The following is a 19785-nucleotide window of genomic DNA, read 5'->3' as shown; positions in this document are numbered from 1 at the left end:
CGCGCGAGTGATAAGCTTGGGGTCATTGGACAAAATTCTACGTGTTCGCAGACTACAGTAGCTTAAATAGAACTTACAACCGCTGCCTGTATTGCTATGATTCGTTAGGTACATACATGGAAAAACACACAAATCCGCTATGCATGATCTCCATTATCTAGCTTCGTGGCTATGGACCGACACAGTTCGCAACTCCACTCCGCTCCACGGCCTTGATCATTTTCAGGGTACAGGTAGCCTAAACGGAACTAAAACGTGTGCGGTACGTATAGTACACTTACGGGCGGCAGGTCGCGCTGCGGCGGCGCCATGGCGCGCGTGCACAGCGGCTCGCACTGCAGCAGCGGCGAGCACAGCGGCCGGACGCGCGCGGCCGCGGCGCCGTGCACCGGGTTGCCGGCCGCGTCGTAGCAGAAGCCTACGCAGTTGAACGCGTTCGCTCGCAGTCCGAACACCATTTCGAGAATCTGGAACGGATAATTCCAAGCGTTACGGCTATGTATCATTGTAACTTCAGACGCAGGTCGGTCGGTACGGGACTATTCCCACCTCTCGTTCCCACCGCTGCAACTCCTGTGTAGCCAGGATCTACAGTTTGACCGCCACAAAAACCCAACCAATGAAGGTCAAGTTTGTCCCGTGGGAAAGTTAAACTGTCATTGGACCCGCAACGAAATTAATCAGAAGAACTTAGGAGTTCGAAATTAAGGTCGGTCGGTAGTTAACCTTTAAAGTCCCAGACGGCATACATTAATGCCATAACAATTGATTATTATCTATTGTGTCTAGATTCGCGGGCCTTGAAGGATTAATCTGTTACCCAGTCAATGAAGCACATGATGTCGTACCCTGAGCAACTGCACGTAGGAGGATTTAATGAATGCTGCTGACAACGCCACTCTTGTAGCGGAATTTGGGGCTGACACTCTGTAGGTTTGTTGTTGACACGATAAGAAGAAGATCATTGTAACAGTAAAAGTTAACATGCTACATGTTTATATGCTTAAATTTTTTAAAAAACAACTAAGAAGTCATCAGTCATCTCACGTTCCCCCTGTCACTGCAACTACTGTGTAGGACATTATTTATTTATTTATTAGGTACACCAACAAAGTCACATACATAATACAGTTCATATATTTTAACATGGTTTAACACATGATACGTATATGACCTCAATTACAGGTATACACAGCATTTCTTTTTGCATAGGAGGAGCAAAGAAGTTAAGGATCGACTTCTAAGAACTAATAAGTCAGTACCGACCTTGAGGCGGATCTCGGGGTGGTGCTGGAAGACGGCGGGGCGCTTGTAGTGCTGGTCGAGGTGGTCGAGCAGCACGAGCAGCGCGCGCGCGGCGGGCGCGGGCGCGGCCGGCAGCTTGTCGTGCAGCAGCCGCAGCAGCCCCGCCGCCGCCAGCGCGCAGTCGCTCGTCTCCGCGCCCGCCGCCAGCCCCGCGCTCCCCTCGTACACCGTGAACGGCCGGTTGAGGATGCGCTCCAGCAGGTCGATGAGGTCGGTGCAGTCGGCCGGCGAGAGGCGCGCCAGGTCGGCCAGCGCGCGCGCGGCGCTCGCGCGGACGGCCGGCTCCGCGTCCTGCGCGCACGTGCTCAGCACCGGCACGCCCACGCGCTCCACCAGCTCCGAGCCGTACACCAGCCTGCGGGGGACAACGTCATTAGCTCTCACGAGTCCAAACTCAGAATACGCTATTGCGCGAAAATGTACCTCACCAACCCGTGCCCAAAGCCAGCGAGGGAGTGTAGGCCATAAGCTCTTGCCTCTGGTGAGAAGGGTCGTGCTCTTGCAATAGATACCAATGACTAATAATGAAATAATGGTATCGAAGAGAACAGCTCGTCCGTTAGGCCCGAAATTGCGTTAAGCGGGCCCCGACGCGGTTTCATACGAAAGTCCCCCGGGCGAGTGCCCGCGACGGAGCACTTTGTATGAAACCGCGCCGGGGCCCGCTTAACGCAGTTTCTGCCCTTAGATCTGATATGATTTCAGTAGTAGGGAGTCAGATGGCACGCACCTTTAGAAGACTACGTGTAATCACGTTAACAACAACGCGCAGGTAGCGCGGCTCGCGGCGCAGGTAGCGCTCGGCCAGCGCCAGCGCCGCGCCGTGATCGTACCTGTCGCGCTTGACGAAGGCGAGCAGCGCGGCGAGCGTGTGCAGGCGCAGCGCGGTGCGCGGCTCGCGGCGCAGGTAGCGCTCGGCCAGCGCCAGCGCCGCGCCGTGATCGTACCTGTCGCGCTTGACGAAGGCGAGCAGCGCGGCGAGCGTGTGCAGGCGCAGCGCGGTGCGCGGCTCGCGGCGCAGGTAGCGCTCGGCCAGCGCCAGCGCCGCGCCGTGATCGTACCTGTCGCGCTTGACGAAGGCGAGCAGCGCGGCGAGCGTGTGCAGGCGCAGCGCGGTGCGCGGCTCGCGGCGCAGGTAGCGCTCGGCCAGCGCCNAAGTAAAACTTCTGTACGTAGTACTTATTATTAGTCTGTGCTTTTGGCCACATCACACAGATAATAGAGCTTATGAATGGCACACTGACAAGGGAAATTCCCGCCTTTCTAATTACATACAGGTACATCCTCACAGTCGATTAATTTCTTCTTCCTTTGACCCATAGAGCTTTCCATAATTTTCCCATCGAACGGACGTGGAGTTTCACCTTCCCTAACGATCCAGCCGGCAGATGTCGCTACAATAGAAAGTATATCCATCGGATGACCACGTATTAACATTGGCAATCGGTGCATCCGTCTTAGAGGTACAGTCAGGTGGCAATAATACGACCTGAAATAAAAGATTTAACTTTAAGGTAACCACTGTGGTCTAATGGTAAAACGACCTGTATAAAACCCAGAAGTCTCAGGATAGATTCCTATGTGGGGGAAAAATATTTGCTTGGTTGGTAGTATAAGTCCGCCTGGCTAGCTACCACCATTTTACCTAAGTATGTGGCGAAAACAACAATGTTAACAGTATTGTTGTGTTTTGGCAGTTAGAGATAAGACTGCCAGTTCTTCTGTGGTTGAGGATTCCGGGTGAAGCTCGTCTCCATCTGTGGCCTGATCATCACTTTCCACCAAATGAAATCCAGGTCAAGATCTTTTTCGTAGAAACTTGATACTTTACCTAGAATTCTCAACCACAGAGTCATTTCAGCCAAAACTTCAACCACTACTGAACATAGGCTTCAGGTAGAGTTACATACCATTTAATTATACTCCATGCCAAATCACTTGTAGCCAAACTGTCTAGCAAAACGTACATGACGTCATCGAGGCCGACTGTACCTTCAAACTAGTTTCGCAAGCATCTAAAAAGGATTTAGAAAGTCATAGGAACGCGTATCCGGTAGAATTTCTATTTTATTTTATGGCTTCAGCTGTTTTGTGACTGGACTGTACATGAGCTAATTTGTGATAATATAATTACTTTATGGGTCCTAATTGTGTTTATTGACCTATTAAACTGTTCAATGATTTTATTTTTTAATGATTGCTTACATAAAATAATAAAATGATTTAAGCTTTAAAATTATAAATATGCTACTCCGCTTTAAAATCTGTTGGCAGTGAAAGATCGAAACGTATAGACAAATAGAGCGACTTTATTCTATAGTAAAGAGTATGTAGAGATAGAAATGCTCACTTTTTAAAAGCAGGCAACTTAGATAGACATTTACAAAGATTTTCTTTTATTCGTACGTAGATATAAAAACGTCTCTAGATTAAAATTATATCGGTTAGTAAGTATAAATAAGCTTTTATGGAAAGCTCTCTGTTATTAAAAACTAGCTTTTACCCGCGGCTTCACACGCGTGAAATTTAGTTTGTCACAGATCGTCATAAATTATAGCCTATACATAAGTTATTCTGGATTATAAACAATAAACTGTAAAGTTTCATCTAAATCCGTTCAGTAGTTTTGGCGTGAAAGAGTAACAAACATGTTGACATCCAGACATTCTGGATTTCCAGACATCCATACAAACTTTCGCACTTATAATTAAAAAAATACAAATATATTCATCGCCCGGGCATTGACTTTTGAAAACTTCTTTCTGTTATCAAAATCATATAAATATATGAATGTCAATTTAATGATGAAGATTGATTGCATTTTAAATCCTTTGAATACGAAATAAATGCAATAAACGTCAATTAAGAACACATCGCCGACTTGTTTATCTTTACGATCTAAAAAACGAATTACCTTTAACAATCTAGCGCTCATTATGAAAACCGCATCGTTTTCAGTTCAGTTTTTGCTCAAATCAGCCGGATTCATCGCATCCTAAGACCTAGTTCTAGTACCTAGGTACTACTTACTAGTCTTGTTCTAATACGACTAGTCTTATAAGGCAGCGGTCGACTAGTCCACAGTAGTTCTGGGAATACGTGCCACTAGTCGTTCGTAGTATTGAAGTAGGTTTTTAGCGCTGTAAACAATATTGATTTGCTATAGCATGGTGTACACTTAAATAAAAAATTAAATCAAATGTTTTACTTCAATATGGAGAGTCGTAAGGTTTAAAGGTACGGGCAACACTTGACTGACTATTTTAATAATAAATAAATAAAATGGCTAATAAGGTTTTTGTTTATTTCAGGTAAACATTTTATCAATCTTGGACAACATCTCTCTTGGGTTCTGGTGCACTTAGTAAGTATTTATTATGACTATAAAAGTATGAACATGGCCCTAAAGGATTCGTTATCATCACCATCATCATCTCAGCCATAGTACGTCCACTGCTGAACATAGGCCTCCCCCAATACTTTCCATGTTGCCCGGTTGGTAGCTGCTTGCGTCCAGCGCTTTCCTGCTACCTTTATGATGTCGTCGATCCACCTTGTGAGTGGACGTCACACGCTGCGTTTTCCGAAAGGCTTAGGTATTGAGAAATAGCTTTTCTCTACTATTTTTTACATTTCATATTATATTTTTATTATAACAAAAGAAAGCATAGTAGACACAATATGATATGACGCACCACTTCTAAATACATAGTGCAATAGTTGTGTCAAAAAATCAGTCAAGAAATGGTTTCTGGAATAAAAAATACAAACAAAAAAGGAATAAACTTTAAAATTCAGAATCAGTTCGGCTAACGGTGGTCCACTTGCAAACACCATATGTGATGAGAGCGCTAGTGATGTTATCATATCGATAAGCCAATAACTTATCGATGTTCCGATTGCGCCAGTTAGGCTTGACGAGTATAATTTCTCATTAAAATTGTTGCTGCAAGCAAAGCTATACAGGAATGTAAGTAAAGTAGGGTAACATGAAAATCTGCGAAGCTTATAGCCCGTAATTTCTAGATCTATAATTTATCGTTTTAACTATAATTATTTGTCATTATTCGCGACAAATCCAGTACAATTATACTAGGCTACAAGTGCCTAGGCTACAAATAATTTAACGTACCTACTTCTGATTAGAGATAAAACATAGCTATACCGAAAAAAATGCATTAAATCCGAGAAGCACGTACTAATTAGGTACGTACAAATTAAAACTCTTTATTGCCTATGTGCTTTTAAAATCACTAATGTCCATTAACAAAACATGTGTTGTATGCACGTTGTGGGTGTGAAAGTGAGACTAGTAAAATCGTTTAAAAAATTGCTTTCTGTTTTGGGTTAAAATACAAAATCAATCCTTAAGAAGTAGTAAGTGAAGCTCTAGAACTAGCTTACCTACATTCTTTTTGACTAAATAAACGGTCACAGTAAAACACATTTTAACTGCGTACCTAGTACTTAGTGCTTTGACGTTGATACCATTATTGTATTTTGCGAAGGCTGCAGGTTCGGAAATATTTAATAAAAAAATCAATTGCTAACATGCCACAAAAACTAAAACCCATTATAACAAGGACACAGCAATTTTGTCAATGTATGAAAATTAAAAAAAAACACTTCCTCAAATTAATTGTCTTTATTAATAAAACACGTAACAAAATACGTGATCTCATCAAATCCATAGACTAATTCGTATTATGAAACACGCAAAAACTGTATTTCTATCAATGTCAGTACAATAAGATCCTTGTAACTGTTCGTGACTTCGGTCACTTTCGATCTTTTTGCTGCGATGGTAACAAAGAAGCCGATATAGAACGAAACGTCATAACAGAAGAACAGGTTTGCTCTTGTTTAAAAGTAGAACATTTTCTATTGTGGAAGTTTTTCCGGTCAAATGTTTAAGTTAATTAGTAGTATTACCACAGAATAATAATAAGTACTACGTACAGAAGTTTTACTTCGCAAAGGTATTTAAAAAAATGTATGCTCAATGTCATTAACAATATGGTGTAATTTAGCCAGTCTCAAGAGTCAAGCACCATTTTGTTGACAAACGTCAGTGATCGGCACTGCGCCGAAGCTATAGGGCTGACTTCGGTAAAATGATGTGACGTGACGTGCCAAACTGCGGAAAATGGCGGAGGAAATATATGATTTAGCATGAATTATCATGAATAAATATTAACTACTTATTTACCTCTCAGTGTCTTGAGGCAACTTAAAAAAGTACGTTCTGTGTTTTTATTATTATTTAGGCAGTTAAATACTGCACAGTATAGTACACCATTTTCTTTATTTTCTTCCATCATACACAAGAATACGCGTGCGTGAGTCAATGTTCGCTCGTATGTGTGGCCTTGTCGAATAGTATCCTGTAGGTGGGCTATCGTGCGTGTTTTGTTTTCGATGTAAACGCGGAGATGAACAGGCCTGGTATTACTCGAATTTATTAGGTGCGCGATTAGAATCGCAATCATTGATAATTAAAATTGATATTAACCAAAAGAGTTGCGCTAGACTGAACTGAAAAATGGCAGATTTTTAATCATAATGTTAGATAGTAGGTACCTGTAATTTTATAACATCATTTTTTATAAGAACCTTGTTGGCATGAGTCACTTTATTTACCTCTATTGAAGTTATAGTAAAAGGGCACCACATGTCGTCTTACATGATGTCACCAGATTCCATAATGCTAAGTACATAATTTATCTTTAGTTTGTGGTCTGTAATGTGTGACACAATTTTTTTTATAATGTTACCATTACCTAAAATAAACAACAGGGTAGATCGAAAGTTGCAAGGTCGGCAGCTTATTGTTGCCAGCATTGCGTAAACACTGTTTTGAAAAAAGTATCACGAACTGAAGTGAATGCACTGAAGGGCATTTAAAAATATCGATATCGGTATACTTAAGGAAATAAGTAACAGCACTATATTTACGAAGAACAATAGATGATCATAAGCTTCGCACCGTGACGGCGCCGGCGCATCCCAACTTGATGGGAAATGTGTCTGCGATTTGGTATTAAATTAGGATTATTTTTTCATTGTTTACTTTGACGTTGGTGCATTGATTTTAAGTAAACAATGGAATGTGACATCTTATGTGGTTGAAATAGGAGTTATTTTGGGACAAAAATGTATAATCTGATGTCACACACACTCTCTCTCGCTGACTGACCTCATCTCTTTTTCACGCTTAATCCACCGAACCGATTTTGATGAATTTGGTATAATTGAATTTGAATTTGGTCCCGGGAAAGGACATCTAGGATACTTATTTTTGTCCCTGTTTTTAAAAAAAAAGCGACGTTTTTCTGTGACAGAAAAAAATCCTGCAGGTGAGAGCCACGGGAAAAAGCTAGTAATTCTAGTCGCCATTTTTGACCCACAGGTCTGTGTTCTCAGTTACTACCACTCGACAGAAGATCTGTCGTATGTCCTATAAAATATGTAACACACTGTCACCCTACTCGATCAGTCTGTCACAGACAGTGTGTTACGCGGTCGCTCCCATGACCCACAGCGGCAAAAACTCATGCGCACACTAGCGGTATATTGAGCGAATTCTAAATACCTTAATTGCAGGGTTTGTTATCACTGTTATCTAGTTGCTTGATGGACTGACGACCTCGAGATGCTACATGTCTGGAAGAAATATGCGAGAGGTCGTGATCTTTTGTAGCTCCTTAGAGGACGCTGACCTACCATTGCTTGATGATGGTGATTCACTACCCTTTTTCCTGAAGAGGCAAAAAGAGCTCTATACCCTTGCAGTTTGGTTGCATGGTATTTTAGTATTTGTTTCATTGTACCTATTCAAAGCGCAAAAAAGAAAGAAATAGTGTCAAGGTCTTATTTATGACCAGTCAAGTCCATAAATGTAGTTCAAGTTTTCTCTGTATGATTGTTACTTATAAACTTGAAAACTTAAACGAGTAATTTAATTGACACTGCTTATCTGAATTAGGTACTTGAGTTTCAATTTAGGGTACCTACTACATGTTATTTCTATTATTCATCTTATGATCTTGAGGGGTATTTTATTCTCTCTTGTACCTACATGAACGCGCTAATCTCGGAACTACAGGTCCCATTTGAAAAAATATTTTTGTGTTGGATAGCCCATTTATCGAGGAAGGTTTTCAGCTATATAACACCACCCTACAGCCAATGGGGGCGGAGCAGTAAAGAAAAATGTTGCAAAAACGGGAAATCTTATTCAAACTATTTTCACGCGTACAAAGTGGCGGGCACAGCCAGTCAGTCCCATAGAAGTGAGAGGTTTTGGTTTTGCTAGATCATAAATGAAGCACTGGAGACTAAACTAAGTAATTATAATATCAGTCTGTAGGATTAATTTATTGGCTTTCTGAATTAGAATGTGAATAATTAATGGGTGTTCAAGGCCGCCCGGTGTCGGTGACAGAGCCTTGCCAATCGGCCTCAGTTGACATTTGTTGCTATACTTATCTTGCTATTAATATGCCGAGTGAGAGGATTCTGTGTTGTTTTAATTTTTAACTAGACGGCTTTATCAGCTTTATCCTAAACTTCAAAGTCCTCCTATGTCCTTCTGATCAATTGCGTTGCGGGACTATTCCCGCCTCTCGTCCCCACTGCAATTCCTGTGTAGCCAGGATCTACAGCTTGGCTGCCAATAAAAAACCAACCAGTGAAGGTCAAGTTTGTCCCGGGGGAAAGTTAACTGTCATTGGACCCGCAACGAAATTAATCAGAAGAACATAGAAGTTCGAAGTTAAGATTCTTTCGGAGATATGTCAAGGATTAGCTCAGAATGTGAAGCTTCATCACCATCTGCTCATCTTAGTACACTGCTGCACAAAATCTTCCCAAATGTACAACTGCTGGATCAAAGACCTATTCTTTCTCAAAAGTTATGAGTAATTTTTTGTACCTCTAATATTTTCGGTCTATTTTTCTGATTTTGCATTTCTCAAACCAGATTGAAAAAATGGTTCCAGTTGATGACAAAAACGTCATATAACATGAATCTAATTCAATTTGCCTGCATTTACATTATTATATCATTATAATAAGTACTCACAGTATTACATTACTGACACCCAGTCGATATTAAGTTGCATAACGTATTGCTCAAACCGGCGACAGACAGACAAACTTGTTATTTTATGTACTTAATCGTTATAAAGTGGACTGAGATTGTTTTATGAGTAGCCTAGATAATACTCTCCCAGACTGAGAATACTGTGTTAGTAAAAATATAATAAAATACTAGATCCGGGATTTTATGTTGTTTTGTGTAGTCTTTAATCTTTTACGATGTGAAAATAACTGTCCCTAACTTAGATACATATACAGACTTTTTGCCGGCTAATAGTTGGATCGGTTTAGAATTTGTACGAGGGATCGGCCGTTAGCAAATTGGTGTAATGTGCGCAATTCTAAGGAACATACTGATTAAAAGCCCGACCAAACTATCGGCCGACTTAAAGTTTATAGCCTGCGGGGTGTCTTAATGAAAGATGCCAAGTCGAGTGGTTTTGGAAGAGTAGAATTGAACCACTCTTCCAGTGGATGTCGTAAGAGGAGACTTTACGAATATCAGGACTCTCCAACCCGTTTGGCCAGCGTGGAGAGTATAGGCCTAATCTATACTATCTATACTAATGTTATAAATACGAAAGTAACTCTGTCTGTCTGTCTTGCTTTCACGCCTAAACCACTGAACCGATTTTGATGAAATTAGGCATAGAGATAGTTTGAGTCCCGGAAAAGGACATAGGATAGTTTTTATTGCGGTTTTTGATACAGGGACGCGCGCGATAAAGTTTTTCTGTGACAAAATTACACGCGGGCGAAACCGCGGGCGGAAAGTCCTCCATAATTTGTCTTTTATAATAATGACTGATGATAATGATGATTTAATGGTCTATATCAACAAGAAGTAAATATAACAATAGATTTTTCATTATAGTAATTCTTGACTATTTTTTAAGATCAAAACGGTTGCTACTTACATCTGTTTTCATTTGACGTGTACCTTATACGGCAACATGTTGCATATAAAACGTATACACTAGGGATTATACTTTATCAACAATCTTTAATATTGTCAGACCAAACCGAGCCATACGAAGGTAGCTCGATAACATCAAGTAGGTGGAACCAGTAAGGACATCTAACAGTTAGCGACCTAAAAGCATGGAGTAGGAGTTTGATTTGGATTTTAAATTAGCTTAGCTTATTTTGATATAAATCACAAGCATAAAACACTGTTTTATCTATTCCTTTAAATGTTTATACCATACTAGCTGTGCCGCGACTTCGTACGCGTGAAAAGAGTTTGAATAATATTTCCCGTTTTTGCAACATTTTTCTTTACTGCTCCGCCCCTATTTTTACAACTTGTTTGTATTTTTGTAACTTGTTCAACGCAATATGTATTTTGCTATAAATAAATATTTTGAATTTGAATTTGAATTATTGGCTTTAGGGTGATGTTATACGAGTATAGCCTAAAGCCTTCTCGATAAATGGGCTATCCAACAGAAAAATATATTTCTAATCGGACCAGTAGTTCTAGAGATTAGCGCGTCCAAGTAAACTAACAAACTCTTCAGCTTTATAATACGACNGCGCGGCTCGCGGCGCAGGTAGCGCTCGGCCAGCGCCAGCGCCGCGGCCGCGCCCGCCGGGCCCACCGCGCTCAGCGCCGCCGCGCGCGCCGTGATCATCCGCATCGCCGACGCCTCCTGCGGCCATAACACACATCTCTCGCTTTAGTATGTCGTATAAATAACTAAAGCTCGGTCTGCGAGCACGTAAAATTTTGTCCAATGACCCCAAGCTACTGCTGCCCCAAGCCCCGCTGTGCGACGGGCGCCCCCAGTGAGTGTGCGAGCGCGACAGCAATATAATTACGCGCGAGCGATAAGGATGGGTAGCTTGGGATCATTGGACAAAATTCTACGTGCTCGCAGACCAGACTATAGAATGCAAAGTGTATTTAAATCTTATAGAACGTTTATTATGTATCACAGTCAATCTGGGTACAAATTTTCGACCAAAGTGCACACGTAGCAGTTATCTAAGTGCACAATGTCAAGCTATTCGAGTTCCAGTAGCGTGATTTAACTTAACCGGCATAAGATAGAAACCGACCGGACTATCAGCTCAGCCTAATCGAACAGTCATTTGAGGCCGTCAGCGCAAAAGTGGCCTAACCCACATTTTTCATATTCGTACTTATCTATAGCAATTTATTCAAAACCTAATAAATGTTGATGCTAAAGCGGCCAATCCCTAGTTTCACCCTTATTTAAGAGATGGGGCGTTGTGAACATTCTTTTTGCGCGCATTGTTTTTGCCTACGAAGCAGTAAAAAAGTGGCCCAACCAAGTTTAGGCTCCATACTAATATGTTAAGCTTAGGCCACTTTTGCGCTGACAGCCTCATTTGATATCTTGAGTTTGGCGTGTGGCACAGTGGTTCGTGCTACGTTGCTGCGTTCTGCGTGCTGCAGATCCGTAGGAGAACCAGAGTGACTGACATAGCCCGCAGAATCGCTAAAATCAAGTGGCAGTGGGCGGGGCAGATAGCTTGAAGAGCTGATGGCCGCTGGGGCAGGAAAGTTCTTGAGTGGTGACCACGAGCTGGAAGACGTAGCGTGGGCAGGCCTCCCACTAGGTGGACCGACGATTTGGTGAAGGTCGCGGGAGGTACCTGGATGCGAGCGGCGCAGGACCGGTCTTTGTGGAAATCCTTGGAGGAGGCCTTTGTCCAGCAGTAGACGTCTTTTGGCTGAACGAACGAACAGTGGTTCACCTCATAAGCAGCACCTATGTATATTACACCGGGGCCGGGAATACGGGCCGAGACGAGAGTACTTACCGGGCGGTCGTGCCCGCAGTAGTCGACGAGGTCCAGCAGCGCGTCGTGGTCGCCGCAGTAGTGGCCGCCGTCCTGCAGCTGCTCCAGCGCCGTCAGCAGCGCGTGCGCGCACGTGTGGATCAGCTCGTTGGGCGGCTCGAACATTTCTGCGGACGGGGAGCCATGGTTAATAATAAAAGGTGTTCATCCTAGTTTATGATATTATTTAGCAATGTCTGAAATGTATCCTCCATATATCACAGAAACTAAAGGGAGATGTGAAAAGGGGGCGGGGCCAGTGTCGCAGCAATATGCCCAAAAACAGAAAACATTGCCCGCGACAGCAATGACTGGATGGCGAGCAGCACCTCGTACGTCACTACGGGCCGCTGGAGTATATGTATACAGTGTACTGACTGTCCTGCTCCAGCACGCGCCGGATGATGTGCAGCACGGAGTCCCAGGCGGGCTCGTGCAGCTCCTGCGGCGCGCGCGTCACGAGGCTCTGGATGGCGAGCAGCACCTCGTACGTCACTACGGGCTGTTGGATCTCTAGCGCCTGGGGACAGAAACACATCGCATTAGTGAGGTATACAAATTGAGGTTAGCACACAAAGTTACACAGTCACGAAGTACACAGGAGTCTTGAGTTTCACCTTGAGAAACGGGACTATTCCCACCTCTCGTTCCCACCGCTGCAACTCCTGTGTAGCCAGGATCTACAGCTTGACCGCCATAAAAACCCAACCAATGAAGGTCAAGTTTGTCCCGGGGGTAAGTTAAACTATCATTGGACCCGCAACGAAATGAATCAGGAGTTCGAAATTAAGGTTCAACTTCCCTCCATTGCAAAGCGGATGACAGGTGACAAACAAAGGTTTAAAACCTTTAAGAAAAGAGTATCACCTTGAGGAAGGCGGGCAGCACGGCCAGGTAGGAGACGTGCAGCGCGTGCACGCGGCGCGGGCCCCACAGCGCCATGCTGATGTAGAACACGGCGCCGCGCACCAGACCCGCGTCCCCGCCGCCCCCGCCGCCGCCCGCCCCTCCCCCCGCCTCGCCCGCGTTGTTCAGGACTTCCACCAGCTCCTGCAGCGTGGCGTGCCCGATGTCGGCTCCAAGAACGCTGCGCATTAGCTGAGGACAGAGAACAGTCATTGGGTTGAAGACACTAATTCAGTGGTTCCCAAACTTATTTAGTCTACTGCCCACTTTGAGAGTAAATTATTTTTTAGCGCCCCCCATTTTTGTAGTCAAGAGTCGAGCTCGGTCGATGTCTAAGAGTCCTCCTAGTAGATGACGCCTCCCAAGCCTCTACACAACGTCCCGAATTTTTTTCTGGGTCTCTTACCGCCCCCCTTTAAGCCTGCAGCGCCCACAAGGGGGCGTTATCGCCCACTTTGGCAAAGACTGCACTAATTAATTGTGAACTATGTTTTAGAGCTAAAATCAAGTATTTTTTATTACCATAACCAGGTTTCGGAGTGGTTCTCATCGGCGAGATACCAAGGCGGTAACTGTGCTATTATGGTTTGATTTTTTTTAACCACAACGAGGAAGCTCTTGGCCTGTATCTCACCTGATGGTAAGCGATGATCAGGCCGAAGGTGGAAGCGAGCTTCACCCGGAATCCTCAACCACGGAGGAACTGGCTATCTTACCTCTAACTGCCGGAACCACAACAATGCTGTTAACATTGTTGTTATGACTTAGGTGAGATCGTGGTAGCTAGCCAGGCGGACTTAGAACAAGCTCTACCACCAACCAAACCGAACAGAAAAATCTGCCCTCATTGGGAATCGAGCCCGGGACCTCTGCGTCTGAAGCAGGTCGATACACTAGATCACAGAGGCGGTTGATGCAGATTTTCGTGAACTGGCCAGCAACCGCGCGTCTGTCGCTGTCTGAAGGCCAAAATAGTGTCAGCTAAAGAATAACATAGCGGCGCAGGACCGGTCTTTGTGGAAATGCTTGGGGGAGGCCTTTGTCCAGCAGTGGACGTCTTTCGGCTGAAACGAACGAACGAAAGAATGACATAAAGTAGTGCCAAGGTGTACCTTCCAGCTGCTCTGGCAGTAGTGCTCGAGGTTGACGGTGCGGCAGAGCGCGGCCACGAAGGCGGCCAGCGCGGCGCGCGGCAGCAGCGAGTACGACACCACCGCCTCCAGCAGCGACAGCCCGCACAGCACCACGCTCGCCTCCGCCGAGTACGAGCACAGGTAGCACGCGTTGCTGCAACGTGCGACACACGCCCCGCTCAAGTATACTTCTTTTCTTCTTCTTTTTTGATGATGTTGGCAATACACGTCGACGTCGACTTGATTTTTGCCATTTTCAAGTTTATAAGTGATACGAGTTACAAAATGAAATCAAGTAATGATATAATGAAGGATGATAGATGATACCCCTTCCCACCCTATGAGTCTCAGTAAAGTTGTGGTGCTTTACTGATACCTCCTATGGACAACTTGAGAGAACCCGAAGAATCACGATGCACTGTTTTGCTTCACTCGCCCACACTCATGCACGTTCACGACCACTCAATGGTTAATAACCCACCATTATTACACATTAATAGTCGCCTAAACACGAATTTGAGGAAATAAAACAAAACCGCTAACATGACGCTTCAGATTCCAAGAAGTCAATATACTTCTTGCAACACATGCTTACATGTGTACGTCTAAAGCCCGGTCTGTGAGCACGTACAATTTTGTCCAATGACCCCAAGCTACCCATTAGTACCCATCCTTATCGCTTGCACGTAATATTGCTCTCGCCACTGTGCGACGGGCGCCCGCAGTCAGTATGCGAGCGCGACAGCAACATAATTACGTGCGAGCGATAGGGATGGATAGCTTGGGGTCATTGGACAAAATTCTACGTGCTCGCAGACCAGACTATATCAAAACTTTTGAATAACGAACAGTAGCGTGTAGTGAGGTTAGGTGGCACATGTAAGTAAAGCTCACTCGCCTTTTGTGAATTGCAACAACTATACTTACTGAAGTATTAACCTAGTTCGCACTGGTCAAGTAATTTAGGCGAGTGGTGAGTAAAAGACAATGCCGGAAATTGGCGTCTTTTTTTTTTCGCGCGGCCATCGACCAAACTTAGTTTTTTGATTACAAAATAGTGTAATAAACCAAACTTACTATGACATGTATACCTCTAAACTCAGTCTGAACTGAGTTACGAGCATTAGAAGTTTGATGATTTTCATACTAGATTTGCTTTTTGCGCGCAAAGTTTTGTAAGAAATTGCAACAAAATAGTGAGATTGTATGTGTAAACAAACAATATCATCCATTAAAGGCTCCAGACATCAGTATGGGGCAGAATCAGCGCAAGAAAAAAATAGCGCAATATTTTGTTGCAATTTCTTACAAAACTTGCGCACAAAAAACAAATCTAGTATAAAATTTATATTGTTCGGTGCTTAATCTCTAGACTCTATTCAATTGATTTTTGTTTTTACTAGTGTATAATTACCCTAACATTGTTAAAAGAAATGCTGTGTATACCTGTAATTGAGGTCATATACGTATCATGTGTTAAACCATGTTAAAATGTATGAACTGTATTATGTATGTGACTTTGTTGGTGTACCTAATAAATAAATAAATAAATAAAATCATCAAACTTCTAATGCTCGTACCTCAGTTCAGACTGAGTTTAGAGGTATACATGCCATAGTAAGTTTGGTTTATTACACTATTTTGTAATCAAAAAACAAAGTTTGGTCGATGACCGCGCGAAAGAAAAAAGACGCCACTTTCCATACAAAATCTGGCATTGCCATTTAGCAACTAAATGTGTCAGGACACTAAAAATTTAGTCGAGTAAGTTACTAAATCGATCGAGATCCACTTACTTACCGGCTAAACGAGTCCGAACCGGTCAATTTAGTCGAGTTCATATAAAAAAAAACACTTAATCACTTGTAAACCGTACTCGACCATATTGCGAACGGTTTTTTGGTCAGTAGCGAGTAGTTCAGTTAATAAAGGCGAGTTACTTTACTAAATTACTCGACTGGCGCGAACAAGGCTTAACGCGTTGACCTAAGTCAGCCACGAGACGCGATAAGCACGTTCCCAGTTTGCGACGGATCATTGCGTCGCATCGTATCGCGATCGTTGCTGACTTGGACATCGTTTATGATATAACTTTAACTAAGTAATAGACTAATAGCTGGTGAACGCCAGACCTACGTCATTTTATAAAAGCTGAAAGTTTGTCAGCGTATGCTCCCAATATAGGATAGAATGTTGGTGAATGATGAAGTTTGGGTTATCGTGGCTTTGGCAGCTATCCTAAAAAACTGTCTGGCAAGGAGTTGGAACTGTCAAAACTGTCTGGCTGATGTGGAAACAACTTCTAATCATTGCCCAAATATTATGCATAAAAACCAGATTTTCAGAAGTTGTTTCCACATCAGCCAGACAGTTTTGACAGTTCCAACTCCTTGCCAGACAGATTTTTAGGATAGCTGTCAAAGCCACGATGACCCAAACTTCATGATTCACCAACTTTCTATCCTATATTGGGAGCATATGATGGCAAACTTTCAGCTTTTATAAAATGACGTAGTTCTGGCGTTCACCAGCTCTTAGTCTATAAGAAGTGTTGGCACACAGGAATAGGTTTTGACAGACTGGAGAACGATGGCGCTTTTGTTCAGCAACAGAAGTGGGTAGATGGAATATAACAAAACTTATTTCTCACACCTAAAAACATGCAAGGACAAAAATACCATGTAAATTAATACATTTATTGTATTTTTACAGAAAACCATGTTTGTTATTTAAAACAATTTCGAAATTACAATAATATACCCACATACAGAATAATAACAAAAGAAATTAAAAAATGTTAACATTAGGCATGTAATCTCTAAAGATGATTATAATAATATTCAAGATATTTCACACACGCCTCCAATCCCTCAAAACAAATCTTGGGTAGGTACCAAAACTACAGATAAAATACTTTACTTAATTTTTTTATATAAAATTAAAGTGCATGTAATTTGGTGCCAAATAAACATTTTTTCTTTCTTTCTAAAATATTGTCAATATCGAAACAGAGACAAGTTGAGAGCATAAGTCGGTTTGGGGCGCCGGCCGCGCTCAATGGTCGCCGTCTGCCGCCATCAATATTTTCCTTCAGCTTCAGCCGCGGCCGAAGGGCGTAAGCGACACGCAAACACTCAAAAATAACTCTGCATACATCTCGCGTAGGTAAACATAATCCACCTTGTTATTGTTGACGTTCAGGCTATCATCGCATTGAATCTACTCTAGTCTAGTCTATTTCGAACTTATTCACTATTATTTAAACCAATGAACTCACACACTACAAAAAAATACAACATTCACATTGAATATTGTTTTCTTTGTCCACATTTATGTAAACATCATTCTATTATAGGCCATTGTGAGAATCTTGTTAATAAAATTACAATTGTGCAGTAGCACTAAAGCTAGTTTACAAAATAAGCCTGTGTGGTTCCAGAATGGCAAAATAACAGTGTGTATTATCATCTGTATAATATAATTATTTTATTTTGAATCTATCACCAATTCCTAATGGTCTCTATAGACTTGCATAATTTGTGTTTTGGATAGAAAAAAAATATTAATTTAATGACACATTCTAATAACTATAAATAAAAATGCTTACTTGACAATTCCATGTACAATTTCTTCATCAAGGTATGTGGCATTAAACTTGACCACGTTGATTATGAGCTGGAGGAACTCTACAATTTGTGTCGGATTCTGGATCTGTGGCAGCCATTCCAAGAGGAATGCTCCTATCTGGAATGACAATCTTGTATTAGAAGCTGGGTGATAATTTTAAAACTAGTAGCGCAAAGATACACTCATAATAGAAATGCACTAATTTATTACTATTGTTGCCACAAATGAAACATAAAAAGTTTTAATTGAGAATGTCAAATCTTATAAAATGAATTGCAAAATGTGTTGGTAAGCGCATAACTCAACAACACCTGGATCAATTATTTTTTTTAATGTTTGTTGAATCCAAGGATGGTTTTTACGGCGAGATTTGCTAAATTAGATACATTATACAGTCTAACAAAATATTAAAAAATAATCAATAGATATGGTACAGCCAACAGCACATAAAACTATACACTTTTGTTGCAAGATAGCTCCTATTACAATTACATTAAGGTTCCACAGTGTTCAGGTTGACGTGCCATCGTTTGGACAAAGTCAAAGCGACTCACCAGTTCTTCAAAGCATTTGATATTTTTTCCCGTGTTTGTGAGCGTGTGCAGCAGCTTGAAGCGCAGCGGCGCGTCCTCGGGCGCGTGCGCGGCGTGCGTGTCGCGCAGGTAGTGGAACAGGATGGTGCGCATGATCAGCAGCTCGTCCGCCTGCCCCTCCGCCAGGCAGCGCAGGAACGCCAGCGCTGCGTGCCTGTTCTCTGCGTTCGGGTCATCCAGGAGGTCTCTGGTGCAGGACCACAGCTTTTTCACTGAACCCTTTATTTATAGAAATAACAAATGTTGTAATGTGTGATTCTATTGCATAAGATTTTGATTTTATTTAAAGTGTACTTTTTCCATTAATAACATTTTAGTATCGGTTTGTCGGCATCAGTTTCTGCATAAAACATTCTTTTTATGTAAATATCAAACTTCTTTAGGATTGAAATGGTACTCGTAATCAGATAACAATGATAAAACACAGTGCATTGTTTTGATGTTGAGCAATGAAACATTATTTTGAATGTGAATTCCATGCACATCAAAATAACTGATGCGATTTTTTAATCAATTAAATGATAACACAAGGTGTGCCACAATAAAATGCATCCATCACATGAGAAATATTAATGTGGGTATGACAATAAAAATGTATGCAGTTTGTATTGCTACCTCCGAGATGCGGATGACGAGCGCCTTCTCGCCGAGCTCCTTCATGGCGCGCAGCCGGCGGTGCAGCGGCGCCTCCGCGCCCAGCTCGCGCTCCAGCTCCGCCGACACCACCAGCTCGCTGCGCGCCGGCAGCGGCGCTGCAACACACGCGCCCGTCAGTCTGCGCCCCGGCCACCCGCCGCAAGACCCGCCCGACCCGTCCCCGATACGCACCCGTTCCTCCCTTTTTGAAGAATACTTTCAACATGTCTTGAAGTATTTTCGTGTCCTTGTCTTTCGGATTCATCTTTGTGCGGTGACGATGTTCGCTCCCGTCTGCGAATGTGCTCAGGCCCGAGGCTAGGTGTGGTGATTACCTATGATTGTAGAATAGCAAGTAAAAAGACATATTTATTAAAAAATATTCACACTACCGCTCCTGCTTTGCTATTCACCATTTGACAGCTTCTTTTACTTACAGCTGACAGGTTGCATTCTGTTCGATACGATTTCTGAACGAATAAAAATATTTATCCCAACTAATATTATAAATGCGAAAGTAACTCTGTCTGTCTGTCTGTCTGTCTGTCTGTCTGTTACGCTTTCCCGCTTAAACCTCGCAACCGATTTTGATGAAATTTGGCATAGAGATAGTTTGAGTCCCGGGAAAGAACATAGGATAGTTTTTATCCCGGTTTTTGAAACAGGGACGCGCGCGA

General features: G+C 42.7%; 1 protein-coding gene across 1 annotated transcript in view; it reads right to left on the bottom strand.

Annotated features, from left to right (window-relative positions):
* The window catches only part of LOC114360857 (uncharacterized), a gene marked incomplete at its 3' end in the record, with an annotated part of 46472 nt that extends 26926 nt beyond the window's left edge, over positions 1-19546 (bottom strand). Inside the window, exons 1-12 of the mRNA XM_028315689.1 lie at positions 19301-19546; positions 19088-19224; positions 18434-18691; positions 17860-17996; positions 14232-14406; positions 13081-13311; positions 12592-12733; positions 12196-12341; positions 10915-11057; positions 2139-2471; positions 1267-1660; positions 282-467 (exon numbers count right to left, since the gene is read on the bottom strand). Coding sequence (XP_028171490.1) covers positions 282-467; positions 1267-1660; positions 2139-2471; positions 10915-11057; positions 12196-12341; positions 12592-12733; positions 13081-13311; positions 14232-14406; positions 17860-17996; positions 18434-18691; positions 19088-19224; positions 19301-19373 — 2355 coding nt within the window. The remainder of the gene's footprint in view (positions 1-281; positions 468-1266; positions 1661-2138; positions 2472-10914; positions 11058-12195; positions 12342-12591; positions 12734-13080; positions 13312-14231; positions 14407-17859; positions 17997-18433; positions 18692-19087; positions 19225-19300) is intronic.
* Positions 19547-19785: the final 239 nt, after the last annotated feature.

Source organism: Ostrinia furnacalis, unplaced genomic scaffold (assembly GCF_004193835.3).
Source record: "Ostrinia furnacalis isolate ACB-3 unplaced genomic scaffold, ASM419383v2 OfSCF5195, whole genome shotgun sequence".
Classification (NCBI taxonomy): Eukaryota; Metazoa; Arthropoda; class Insecta; order Lepidoptera; family Crambidae; genus Ostrinia; species Ostrinia furnacalis.
Note: the sequence above shows the minus strand (reverse complement) of the source record. Positions and strands in the feature narration are given on the sequence as shown.